At 49.4% G+C, this 13,501-nt stretch overlaps 1 protein-coding gene across 1 annotated transcript in view; it reads left to right on the plus strand.

Moving 5' to 3' along the window:
* The first annotated feature begins 497 nt into the window (after nt 1-497).
* The window catches only part of atrn (attractin), a 92,251-nt gene continuing 79,247 nt past the window's right edge, over nt 498-13,501 (plus strand). The window contains exons 1-6 of the mRNA XM_079286606.1: nt 498-927; nt 7,439-7,522; nt 8,685-8,798; nt 9,042-9,170; nt 10,780-10,976; nt 13,260-13,428. Of these exons, the coding sequence (XP_079142732.1) occupies nt 698-927; nt 7,439-7,522; nt 8,685-8,798; nt 9,042-9,170; nt 10,780-10,976; nt 13,260-13,428 (923 nt within the window). The 5' untranslated portion in view covers nt 498-697. The remainder of the gene's footprint in view (nt 928-7,438; nt 7,523-8,684; nt 8,799-9,041; nt 9,171-10,779; nt 10,977-13,259; nt 13,429-13,501) is intronic.

Consider the following 13,501-nt stretch of genomic DNA (forward strand, 5'->3'; position numbering starts at 1 on the left):
CTTAAAAACACTTTCCAGCACATCTCACGGTCCTCATCGGGGATGGAGGTCTCATCATTCAATTGGCAGCTTATCGATAACTTACTGTTGAATACTTCGTTTATTTTCACTGATGAAGACCCTGAGAAGGTAAGTGGACCTTGAGTTATGACTGTTTGGTGAAACTACTTAAATCAAGAAGTTGTTTGCATTCAATAACTACTGCTTCACAAATAATGTGTGGTTTTAAAATGAATATAAACACAAACATCCCAGTTTCATATTAACGGAATAACCGATGAAAGACGCCATTTATGAGAAAATATGACTGAAAGGAAAATAACAAGCTCGCATGTGAAGGAACGGGGCTTCTGCTCTCGGTTTTCAAAATAAAAGTTTAAAGTCCTGCGCGCTTCGCCCCCCCCCATCCCCCGGTTGCGCATTTCCGCTGCCATGACGTCACTTCTGGATGTCAATATGCGGCTCGGTGCGGGGCTGGGAAACGGAACCATTGGAAAGATGTAAACCAAGTCTCCGGGGGAAGACAAGCCTCAGCGAAGACACGCTGACCGTAACCAGCGGGTGGGGGGGGCGTACCCTAACCGACCGATAACCGTGAACCGCACCAAACACCTGCAGCCCGCTCGCTGAGTCGCTGTCTACCGCCGAAGCAGCGGAGCGCTTTTGCCTCAGAGCAGCCATCTTTTTGTGCAGAGAAATGGACGCGGCGTCACGGCGGGCCTGCTTCGGCTCTGGCCGGAGCCGGAGCCTGCTGATGCCGACCACCGCGCTCCTGCTCTCGGTTGTCGGGCTGCTCTCCGGCGCCACCGAGGCGAAGGAGTGCGACAAACCCTGCGTGAACGGGCAGTGCAGCGCAGCCACTGGCAACTGTGTGTGCGTCCCCGGCTGGGTTGGGGACCAATGCCAGCACTGCGGAGGCAGATTCAGGTACCGTGAACGCACCGGCAGAATACCGAGCATGCTGTTGTCACTTCAGACGTGGTCGTGTTATGTTTTCTACATCCGCTGTGCTTTGTGGCCCAAAGATACCGAGCAGTGCTCACCTGGGGCACAGAAAGACCCGGTCTACTACTGCTACTACTACTACCTGTACTACTCCTACCTGTACTACTACTACCTGTACTACTACCACCTGTACTACTACCACCTGTACTACTACCACCTGTACTACACTCCTGGTTCAAATGCAGTGTCTTCATGTTTTATACATGCTAAATAGTGCAGCTGTGTCATTTGGATGCTCGTGACAAGCTGGAAGTGACTCACAGTTGATCACTATTGAGCTTCAGTGTCTCACATCTTCATGAGTGTCATCATCTCATTCAGTCCCCAAACAAGTCGCACATCACAGCCCTGAGTGTGAAGGAACTGCATTAGTCACAGTAGTGCTGGGCTTCATTCTCTATATTTGTGTTTGTGATGTATTCACAGATACGGTATGCAAGAGGATCTGTCATGTGATGGCTTGTTTTGTCCGACCGGGAGCTTTAAACCCAAAGGTGTTCATTTCAAAATGACACAAAACAGAAACGCTGCAAACGGAGAATGTTTGGCGTTTAAGAAACAAGCAAAAGAATATTTAAATGATCAAAATTGTTGTTTTCCCTTCTATTGACTCATCACTTCATCATTTTGGAAGTCATGCACTGAAACCCTTTTATTTGACGCTGTCATGCAACCCAGCCAGGTGTTTCTTTCCAGTTGTGTTGTTCAGCCAGAAACACGTGTGACACAGCTGAGCCAGTGGAACTCGTGGAAACGCACCCGAGAGGTGGGAGGAAAGTGACCGCTTCATAAAAGCAATAATAAGGTCCGTGGGCCGTACTGCAGGCCTCGGAGAAATCGCCTTCTTTTTTCTGGAGATCCTGACCGATTCTCCTCTTTTTCTTTTGAAATTAATTTGATGTTCTCTGTCCTGCTGTCTCAGCTTATTGCCGGCCCAGCAGGTCGTAAAGCAGAGCTGGGGGGGGGGGGGGGGGGGGCTGCTGTGTTACGCATCCTCTGAAATCGGTCACGGTCAAAGGAAGGGAAGCCGGAACTGTTTGCACATTAGCACAGCTGAATGCTGAGCACATCCGAACGGATGGAGTCTGAAGGACTGCTGAGCTCCGAATGTTGCAGGAGGACGGCGGTGAGGCTCCTCCGCGTGAAGCAGCTCCTCGCTGCTGTGGGTACAAACCTGGAGCCTGTTGCATTGAAGTAGTAATCGACTCAGTCCGTCACTGGGAGAGCATCACTGGCCACCAGCTGCAGCACATCGGACAAGCTGGAAACTACAAATGTGAAAGATCAGTCAAATTGTCACAATTATATATTTTTCTAAAATGTTCAGCCCTAGAATTTATCTTTACGCCCCGACAAGCGATCGATAAATCAAATGCATCGTTTGTCTGCGGCTGTCACGGGGCCGTGAATATCCCGTCCGATCGGCCGACCTGCCTGCTCGCCGTGCTGCCGGCCGAACAGCTGTGAGCGTCAACGGCAGCCATGTTTGTTGTTTACCTTCACGCTGATCGTTTTGGGGGGCGTGGCTTTGGAGGGAGGGCTGTCGTGTTGGCGACTTGCTCTCTAGATTACGTGACGTTGGAAGAGCTGGAAACACGAGGCTGGATTTATCTTTGGGGGGATGAATCATCTAGCCTCCTGGTTCCTTCAGTGATGATTAATAAATACAATTTTGATGATGATGTATTCATCTTCTAAGTAGCAGCGTGTCGTTGTCTGTTTCCTGTTCTAACGCTCTGCTGTGTGGAGAGGTTGTGGTGCTGCTCGTCTGCTGGAGTGACGGTGTGATCCTGGACTTCACTAATAACGCAGCAGGGCTCTGACTTTACAGCATGACGCTCAGCGGCTCCGGCCTCAGCTCTCCTGTGACACGTGTGCAGCGTTATCTCAGCGTGATGCCGATTGTCGTTAAATGTAATGGTCCTCTTCCTGCTTCCTGCGATGCCACGGTGGAGCCACGGCGTGTTGTTTTGTCAGCGCGCTCAAAGGGCCGATGGTTTTCTGAGACCGTGTTTAGCATACGCACAATGCTGCCATACAAGGCTGGCTGAATGCTGGTAAAGCAGCCTTCTGTGGCGGGGTCCGCCCAAGATGGAGACCCGGCTACAGCCATAGGGCCAGAATCAACATGGAGGAGGGGGGGGGGGGGGCAAAAACAGACGAGTGGGTTTTGTTGTTTTTATGGCGTGAACATCAGATCTGCTTTTCCTCTGAGGATATGTTGAACCTGTGTGGCAGGAATGAATGCCGTTTATATAATACTCCGTGTCTTCAGATACGTGTTTGGTAGTTTGACAACATCACGTGTAAAAGAATCGGCTCCACTGCCGAACCATACCTTCCGTCAATGTCTTCATTTTTAAAGGGTCGACTCACCCAAATACAAATAGAAACTTTCTTGCTTCTCGTGATCGCCGAGTGCTCGGAGGTTTTGTTTTTCCGGGTTTGAGATCTGAGCTGTCCGTCTCTGAGATGCGCATGAATATTCTTTCTTTCGTCTGGATGACGTAAACTCCGTCATCCCCACACCGGTGCGACGTAAACGGCTCCCATAATGCCATCGCCTGTGTCTGCAGCTCCTAGCCTTCTATATACGTATCATTTTGCACAATGCGTTCCACCACCGAGTGTCTGTCGGCGGAATAGAGTTCGTATGGTCTCGCCCGAGGGACCTGCTCTTAAAAACCTAAAGATTCTGTCAGTCAATTAATTCATATTCCAATTGTTTGAATCATTCAAGACGCTGAATCCTGACCAGAGTGTAGCATCGACGTCCGTGTCTTTCCTCTGATGCACCGCCGAGTCATTGGCGCTGACCTCAGAGTGACTTTTTTGGTATTTTCAGTTTCACAGCTCTCTGCTCTTGTAGAGCCTTAGGAAGTTTAGGACATTTTACATGCAGGTACTGGACGGATGGATTTCTTCACATCGGTGGCTGGCGGTGATTTCTCAGAAGTACCATCGGTAAACTGCTCTCAGTATCTTCTGGAATATGAAAGGACAGGATTTAGTTTGTGCAGCTGAGGTGAACCTGCAGGCTCTCGGTGGAGAAGGACCGATAAAAGGATTCATTTCAGTTCATCAAATATACAAAGCTCTCGTTAAAGTGCAACTGTAAAAGCAGCATCATTTATGAAATATTTATGAGACAATATAACTGACTTATTGCTGCATGAGCATGTTTTGGACACTTGGCTCTTGTAGATTTGTTGCCCGCCATGTTTGGTTCACAGCTCTCCTCCCCCGTGGCGGCTGCAGAGTAACTTTAAATCACGCTGCGTCCTCTTACGTGTCTGTTAAATGTTTTACATTAACCAGGGAGGACGGCATGTTTATGTGGAGCAGCATCGGGAGGGCCGGCTTTATTTCAGCGCGTATATTGTTCACCGCACTCGAACCTCAGCTCCACACCGCTCTGCTCCTGATGGGCCTGGGTCGTAACATCAAAAGGAAAGAAAAGTGCGTCCCCGAGAGATCATCTCGATATTAAGGGAAGCTTATTTCTGCTGACGTGTGAAGTTATCCAATTACGTCCACCACAGTTTTGGGACGTAAGCGTTTGCCAGCTCAGACGCTTCAGCCTCTGTCGCGTTGACTCTCCGTCTGAGCTCCCCCCCCCCTCCGCCCCCCCCCCCCCCCCTCCCCTCTGGTCCTTTAAGTGGTCACGACTGATAAAAACATGCCCTCTAGCTTCATATTCCACTGATGTTAGGTAGTAGTGGTGGTAGTGGTAGTGGTAGTAGTGGTCGTGGTCGTAGTAGTAGTGGTGGTAGTAGTAGTAGTAGTAGTAGTAGTAGTGGTAGTAGTGGTCGTAGTGGTAGTGGTAGTAGTAGTAGTGGTCGTAGTAGTAGTGGTGGTAGTGGTAGTAGTGGTCGTAGTAGTAGTAGTAGTGGTCGTAGTAGTGGTAGTAGTGGTAGTAGTAGTTGTGGTAGTAGTAGTAGTAGTGGTAGTAGTGGTCGTAGTAGTAGTGGTCGTAGTAGTGGTAGTAGTAGTGGTGGTAGTAGTAGTAGTAGTGGTAGTAGTGGTCGTAGTAGTAGTAGTAGTGGTCGTAGTAGTGGTAGTAGTGGTCGTAGTGGTAGTGGTAGTAGTAGTGGTGGTGGTAGTAGTAGTAGTAGTGGTCGTAGTAGTGGTCGTAGTGGTAGTGGTAGTAGTAGTAGTGGTGGTAGTAGTGGTAGTGGTAGTAGTGGTAGTAGTGGTCGGAGTGGTAGTGGTAGTAGTAGTAGTAGTGGTAGTAGTAGTGGTAGTGGTAGTAGTAGTGGTAGTAGTGGTAGTAGTAGTGGTAGTGGTAGTAGTAGTGGTAGTAGTGGTCGGAGTGGTAGTGGTAGTAGTAGTAGTAGTGGTCGTAGTAGTAGTGGTAGTAGTAGTAGTAGTAGTGGTCGTAGTAGTGGTAGTGGTAGTAGTAGTGGTAGTAGTGGTCGGAGTGGTAGTGGTAGTAGTAGTAGTAGTGGTAGTAGTGGTCGTAGTAGTAGTGGTCGCATTAGTGGTCGGAGTGGTAGTGGTAGTAGTAGTAGTAGTGGTCGTAGTAGTGGTAGTAGTGGTAGTAGTAGTGGTGGTGGTAGTAGTAGTAGTAGTAGTGGTCGTAGTAGTAGTAGTAGTGAGCAGACTGCAGTACTGCAGAAAGCCCTGAACATGCTGGAGATCTGGGTTCTGGGGCTGAGGGTGATGGTGTCTCTGGGTCCAGGTGAGTCCTCTGAGGATGCTGTTTGTCTGAGCGAGCCCAGAGCCCCACAGGCCCCGGCTGTGTTAGCGCTGAGCGACCTGTAATCACAGCCTTGGTGTACTCGTTAGATTAGATAAGATAAGATGATCCTTTATTCGTCCTGCAGAGGGGACATTTACAGCAGCATAGTGCAAGAGATCTCGTAATAAAACAGTAAAGAATCCACAATAACTAGAATATTATACATAGACAGAATAACTGTTGTGCTGCTGAGACCTGACCCGATAGAAACCCAGATCTGTGTTGACCCCTTGCAGCACAAAGAAAGCCTCTGTGGTCCTCAGCGTCAGACTGATCAACACCTGCTGTAAGGACTTAACTTCTCTTTCTGTTTGGTTTTAAACTCTGGTTCCTGCCGGCGCACTGACCTCTGGTCCACAGCGGAGCATTGTGACATGGAGTCACGCGCTCGGCCCGTTAAAGTTGTCGTTAACGTAACGACGGCCGTGGCCTTGAACCTGCTCGGCCCGCTCCGCTGCAGAACGTGTTCAACAACAAGACGTTGCAGCACACCTGTTGCCTGGATGCACGTTGTTATGCAACACACACCAGGGATCTCCACAGAGCATTTATCACTGCCACGCTGAAGTTCTGAAGAATAAACACAACTTTGACTCAATGAATTCATCCGCATCAGGTGGAGATGAAAGCTCTGTACTGGTGAGTCGTGTTGAAAGAGGGTCGTCAGGTCGAGATCCTTAACGTGGAGACGAAAGCGGAACAGGGAGGAGGTGTTCTCTGCAGACCTCGGCCTGGAGCGGTGCTGAGAGACTGTTTTGGAACAAAACTGACTGTGTGTGTGTGTGTGTGTGTGTGTGTGTGTGTGTGTGTGTGTGTGTGTGTGTGTGTGTGTGTGTGTGTGTGTGTGTGTGTGTGTGTGTGTGTGTGTGTGTGTGTGTGTGTGTGTGTGTGTGTGTGTGTGTGGAGTCATCGCACCCTGAGACAGACATCAGTAATGATACAGTCTCTGCCTGCAAAGCGTCCCGTGTGGCGCTCGCTGAGTCATCGGGCCGCCTCTGTACCGTACTTTTCCTCGGATGATCATTTCTGTGAGCTTTAGTCATCCTCTGCCTCGGAGCCTGTTGCTGCACGAGCCAAATAACAAAGTGTCCGAGGTTAATGTTCACCTGCTCAGCTGACTGACGTGTGTGTGTGTGTGTGTGTGTGATTAAACATTCACTCTATAACCGTCAGAAACATCATCACAACCCAAAGACGTACACATCTCAGACGTATAAACAACGTTTGGGGAGCTGCTTTATAAATGATTTATTTGTCTGTCGACCTACTTGTCATTTCTGCACTGAATTGATCCGTCAGTTCGATGGTTTGTAGTCGACAGCCATGTGGCCTCAGTGAGGTTGTGACTGGGCTTTGAGCTACACGCTAACACAGCATGCTACGTGACGATATTCAGTGTTCACTTGTTATTGCACCATAAATCAGTTGTTTCATTGAGTTACTTTGATGAAGTTCTGTTGAAATGAAACAGTTTGATTGGTGAAAGATATGATGTGGATTAATCCCATATGGAGCCATTTGGCGTCCCCTTCTTGTGCTCTTTAATGTGACGGATGCACTCTGTTCTCCGTCCAGCTTGTTGGACACTGTTGCCTGAAAGCTGCCCGTCTCTTGGGGGTGTTAGCTGCTGTGTCACATCTTCCTTTGGGACCTTCAATTGATCTTCTCTCTCCTCTTCTTCTGTTCCTTCAGGTTGACGGGACCCTCCGGTCACCTGACCGACGGTCCAGGGAACTACAAGTACAAAACCAAGTGCACCTGGCTGATCGAGGGACAGTAAGTGGAAGTGCACATCCAACACCAGGGGAGCCTTTTCATTTTTGCAGAACAGAGGCGGCTTCACGAACGTCTTACCTGCTTTTGGACGTGGCCTGTTAGTCTGTTCATGATGTTCAGTGTTAAATGTGCTGAATCCGACTCGTCTGTAACACGATGCAGCTTCTCTGTCACATGTAACAGCTGGGCTTTCCTCTGCGGTACAGCTGTTACATTCACCACCTCCAGCGCAGAAGGAAAATGAAAGAATCGACATGTTGTTGGTTGATTTGTTCTGATTTCATGTGAACGAGGAGGACGAGTGCTCGTGGAGGTCTGTGGTAGCAGGTGGTGACTGTTTCTATCAGGTCGGCGCTTGTTAATCCTGCGTTCTCACGATCCCGTTTATTCTGCTCGTGTGTGAAAGCGGGCGCTCCGTTCTGCGTTCGGCCTCCTCGGCCGGTGACGCAGGAACTAAATATCTGAACGGGTATGTTGAGGCTGGTGAGATGACGCATTCGTCACGTTAGCGTTATTTTCAAAAAGGCGGTTTGTCAGGATTCCACACCGAGAAACTGGAATCTAATCAGAAACATGCACACAGTTTGAAATGTTCTGCAGAGCAGAGGTGAGGTCATCTTCTTCTTTGGATGGTCGACGCTACCAAAGCGCGCTGTTGGCACCAACTCGCCAGCTCATCAACTGAGTATTTTTAATCTATTGATTCCTCCAGTTCGACTGAATGAAGTGAATCCTAATGTTCCAGACATCTGTGATCCATGCAGGAACAGAGCCCCAAACGTCATTACACTACGAAGAGAAGACACGGCAGCGTGAGCTCTTTATTTAATACAATCAAACGGTGAACAGACCGATTTCATCAGGTTAGGAGTCGCTTGCTTACCTTTATGCAGACTTTTTATTTTTGTTACAATGTTAATTAATGTGAATTGTCAAACGTATTTATACGTAAAAAATAAGTATTTATTTCCATATATATTAATGAATCGGTGTGCGTGAAATTACTGATATTTGAGCTTATTTTGGTGACTCGGATAGACTTCAGATATCACTGCTAGAGTGGTTTGGGCAGAATTAAAGTAACGAGCAACCCAAACAGACGTTCTCGTGTGTGTGTGTGTGTGTGTGTGTGTGTGTGTGTGTGTGTGTGTGTGTTTTCCAGGCCGAACACAATACTCCGACTACGGTTCAACCACTTTGCCACTGAATGCAGCTGGGACCACCTGTACGTGTTCGACGGAGACTCCATCTACGCCCCGCTCCTCGCTGCCTTCAGGTGCGTTGGACTGAGGTTTGGGTGGAGGACCGGCCGCCCTGAGGGGAAGTCTGCCTCTACTTTGGCTGAACTGTTGCTTTAAGTGTTCACTTCTGTCTCCACGGTGGCAGAGAAAGCTCCAAACCGTTACGAGCCCATTGGATGCTCACACGAACAAGCCTGGCCTTCATATACATTTCACTTTTGGAGTAAAATATGTATGAATGGTGATAAAAATGTGCCACGTTTCAAATGTAATTGCAGCGGTCTGATCGTTCCCGAGAGTTACGGCAATGAGACGGTTCCTGAGGTGGTGTCTCAGTCCGGCTACGCCCTGCTGCACTTCTTCAGCGACGCTGCGTACAACCTGACGGGATTCAACATTTCCTACAGGTGAGTGAAACACAACACGCGTTCAGAGGACCTGCGGAGGTTATGCTCCCGGCTGTTGAGATGTGTTTCGGCGAAGGAGCTCTTCTTTGGGACACGATGACTCACAGGAAGCCGTCGCTCTCGGCGTGATTCAGGCTGCGAGCGGCCGGGCGACGGCGTTCCGGTGAGAGGATCTGTGTCGGGCTGCTGCAGTTGGTTTTGGTTGCATCACCACCGTCGCCTACCAGCCTGGCACACTGACATGTTTTGTTGTGTTTGGTTCTTCTGAGGGATGCTGACATGATATTTATATATTCTTTAGATCCATTTGAGGTCATTGATCAAACTTCTTTCTCCTCCTGGTTCAGGACACATTTTCTTTCTTTTTATGCAGATTTTTTAAACTCAAGCAAAAGCTGCAGCTTCACTCCGCCCATGCGTTGTGTGTTTCCTGCATGTCGTCTGCATCTGACATCAGCTTCTCAGAGACCAGCTGGGATTTCTTTCCAGCATTAAAAATATCGTCTTGTTCCTAAAATCTGCCAAACATTCATACATCAGAACACGGCAGCAGGTGCAGACGTGTCATTCGTTGTCTCCGAGCCGGTGGCTTCAGCTGGCGTTAGAAGGAAAAGTATGGTGAAAAACCAAAGCGCCGCTTGTCCCTTCCAAACATCTGCAAAGGACACAATGGACCCCACGCTCATTGGTGCCGTCGCCATAGAGATGGGATTGAAGTTGGGCTGAGAAGCGCCGAGGCGGATGAAAGCAAAGTGCCTCCGGTCTTTGGTGTCTCTGGGAGGCGGAGGAGCCGAAAAACATCAAAACCACGAAGCTGCCGAAAAACATGAAAGACCGCCGAGAGCCCTTTGTGTCGTCTGTCGCGCTCCAAACGTCTCACGCTCTCTGATGGGTGCTTCTGCAGCAGCACCGACGGCGGCTTGTTTGAATAACAACACGACGGAAGGGAAGGTCTGGCAAAAGGGAATGTTTTTCCTACGGTCAGATTCCATAAACGGAACCAAACCAACAGGGAATTCATCGACGAACAGTGTTGTGTTGCATCAAAGTCTGATGTGTCGTCTTCCTCTGCACGAAACAGCTCCACTGTTGTCTCAAAACGGGACATGTTCCTTCATGACCATGAACATGGATATTGTAGTTTATTTTATGTCGATCTGACAAACATTGTGCTGCTTCTGTGAATGCTCACTGAAGCCCAAATATGTATAAATTCATGTCGTTAGTTGTTTTAGGAGATTAGACGTGTCTAAAGCTCAAAGGCTCATGTTTCAGTCAAACCTGCCGAACATGAGTTCACTGGGATTGTGGACATGGGTAACTGCACACGAGCCCTTTTTCTTTATCTATTTTCAGGGTGAATTTGTTGCGTTTTTGTCACTTTTCACGAAAGTCAAAGCCGACCAGGAGCAGAGTTCTCTGTTCGACCACTGAAAGTGTGCATTTTTCATGATGTGTCCCCTTTTAAGCCGAGAGACATCTGAGGAAGCAGATGTAACTCTGTTGTTGAAACATGTCCCTGTTGTTTAATTCAGTCTGTATTTCAGGAATCCTGGTTTCTCACCCTCTCTCTGTTCCCTCCCTCCCTCCCTCCCTCCCTCCCTCCCAGGGTGAACACATGTCCCAACAACTGCTCGGGCCGCGGAGAGTGTCGCGTGAGGAACTCCACCGGTTCGGTGTACTGCGAGTGTGACGACAGCTGGAAGGGCGGAGCCTGTGACGTCCCCTACTGCGCGGCTGACTGCGGCTACCCTGAGCGAGGCCGCTGCCGGGGCAAGACCTGCGTCTGCAAGACGGGATGGCAAGGTGGGCCGGCGTCATGTGACCCGCTGAATAACCACACCGTCCTCAGGTGGGCTTCAGCGGGCCCGCTCCTCACGGACCCTCCTCGTGGCTTGAAGGAGCTTCTTACTGGGTCTGTGTTCTCCGTGCAGAATGAGCCTCTGGTCTCGGGGGGGGGGGGGGCAGTGTGCCTGCTTCCTGTTTTCAGCGCTGTTCTATGGAGCAGGTGTGCTGCTTTCAGTTGGAGAAAGATGAGACGCGATAACTTCAGAGTTCGCAAACATCTGCTGTTTGTTCAGTGGCTCAAGTAGACGGACTGAACGTTGATTCACTGCACTTATCAGGCGGGTGTGTACCTGAGTGCACCTGCCACTTAGACCGGAGCGGGACACACTCGTATAATCAGGGTGGGAAATGTGTCTGAGCGGTTTAATGAGGGCGTTGGATTGTTTGGCTCCTGCCGATGACTCTACGTTCGGTAGTGAGAGATGGTGTTCAGGTCAAAGAACACATTCATATGTTGAGTCTTTATTCCAGGACTGGGATCAATGCTTCTACGTGAAACCATCAGTCAGCCGACAGACACTAAGAAAACATGCCGACTCTGTAGAAGACACAGGAAGTTGAGTTCAGTTTAAAAATATCAAACAAAGATCTGATCCCCCCCCCCCCCAGCACCTGAATGAGTGTTTTCATCGTGGATAACATCCTCAATTATGTTTCAGTAAATGTATGATTTTTAATATAATATTATGAAGATCAAAGCTTTCCAGGTTTTCGAACAAGCCCAAGAATAAGAATAAAGCAACTGAACCTCCGGTGAGCCGGTTTAGTGACGAGTGGTCGTGACTTCGTCGGTTTGTCTCGGTGCTGAACCCGATGGACCTCAGATGGACTTTCTGCGGGATCAGCTCCCTGATCTGTTCCAGTTGAGTCACGAGTCTTTTTTAGTTGTCTGTGGCGATGACGCCGTGTCCCGTTCTTTACATCGGACAGTCTGCGCTTCCTAACGGCTCCATTGGTTGTTAAACGGCTCCGCTGAGCCGACGGCTTCATTTAACGGCCGTTATATCAGCAGCTCGCCGTGTTTCAGCATCTAATTACCAAAGCAGAGGGAGCCGAGCAGCAGCCGGTGTTTTCTTCACGGTGCGTTAGCCGAGGAATAGCACACTCGGCGTGCTCTGCGCTGCCAGCTCACACATGAACTCATGTTCTGCAGCAACCAGTGCAACAGCAGACCGATGCCTGTTTATTCACGCCAGCCTTGCATTTAATCTCCCTTTCACAGACGGACCCGCAACAAATCACGTCTTCAAGGGAGGCGAAGGCTGCATTTGTGTTATTTATGCAAAACGCCACCGAGCTGCAGAGGTCATGAGGTTTGCTTGGAGGTAGTGGAAGATTATGAGCCATCGGGGGAAAGGGAAAAGAGGAGAACGGGTTCAGGGACCTTGATTGTTGCAACACTTCCTCTCCCGTCACGCGGCCACTTCTGCATTGTTTGATGATGATCAATGATGAAGTCCCTCAGAGGGTCACGTCCTGCTTCTGCTGTAAGACGAGTGACGCAGTCATTGGTCAGTAAATGTTGTCTTTCCTCGGGGAGGACTGGACAGACGAACCAGAGCAACGAGCTGAGGCGAGGACACTGGACTGCCGGCAGTCTTTTCCCCGTTCATTGAGAAGTGATTCCGGTTGCTGCTGCCGTCATTGTTCTCGTCCTGTAACGGGAGACGGCCGTCTCTCTTTAGAGGACGTCTTCCGCCCGCACCGGTCAGCCTCGACAGGTTGTTTGCTGAGAGAACGTTGAAAGAGTGAAATCTCTCCGAACACGATAAAGATTCCTGTTTTTCTTTCCACATTGGACAATCTGGCATTTCACAAAGCGTCGAACGACTTTCTAACGCTGAGTTACTCCACAGCTGTGCGTCGGCCTCGGGTATCTAAAGGTTCTAAAGTGCTTCGTGAAGCTGCCTGCCCTCTCGGTCGCCTCTCGCTTCCATAATTCAAGAGAAATCAATAATTGATTGTGTTGTTTTTTTCAATATATGGTAAGTAGATATCTCGGCCTCTTCCTGGCTGCAGGACATTAAAGTCGACTGATAAAGTTGAATCCTCATCAATTGCAGGAACGTTTGTTTCTTGTGTTAATGCAGCGTCTCTGTGTTGGTATTTAATCTCTTCCGGCTGTCTCTTTCTTTACGTTTCCCTAACAGGCTCAGGCTTTTATCGTGTTTGCCGTATATAAGTGCACAAACAAGCCTGTAAATGATCCGTCCCTGACTCCGAGGTGTCCTTCCTCCTCAGGTCCAGGCTGCCTCGTCTCAGTGCCGGCCAACTCGTCCTTCTGGAGCCGGGAGGAGTACGGCGAGGCCGGGCTGGCCAGGGCGTCCCACAAGGCCGTGGTGCACCGGGGCGTCATGTGGGTCATCGGAGGCTACGTCTTCAACGCCTCCGACTATCACATGGTCAAAGCGTGAGTCCACACGTGGGATCTTTTTAGGCGTTCAGCTGCAGCTCTCATCCAACGGAGCTGCCAGACACGAGTC

This window comes from Melanostigma gelatinosum (assembly GCF_949748355.1).
Source record: "Melanostigma gelatinosum genome assembly, chromosome: 16".
NCBI lineage: Eukaryota > Metazoa > Chordata > Actinopteri > Perciformes > Zoarcidae > Melanostigma > Melanostigma gelatinosum.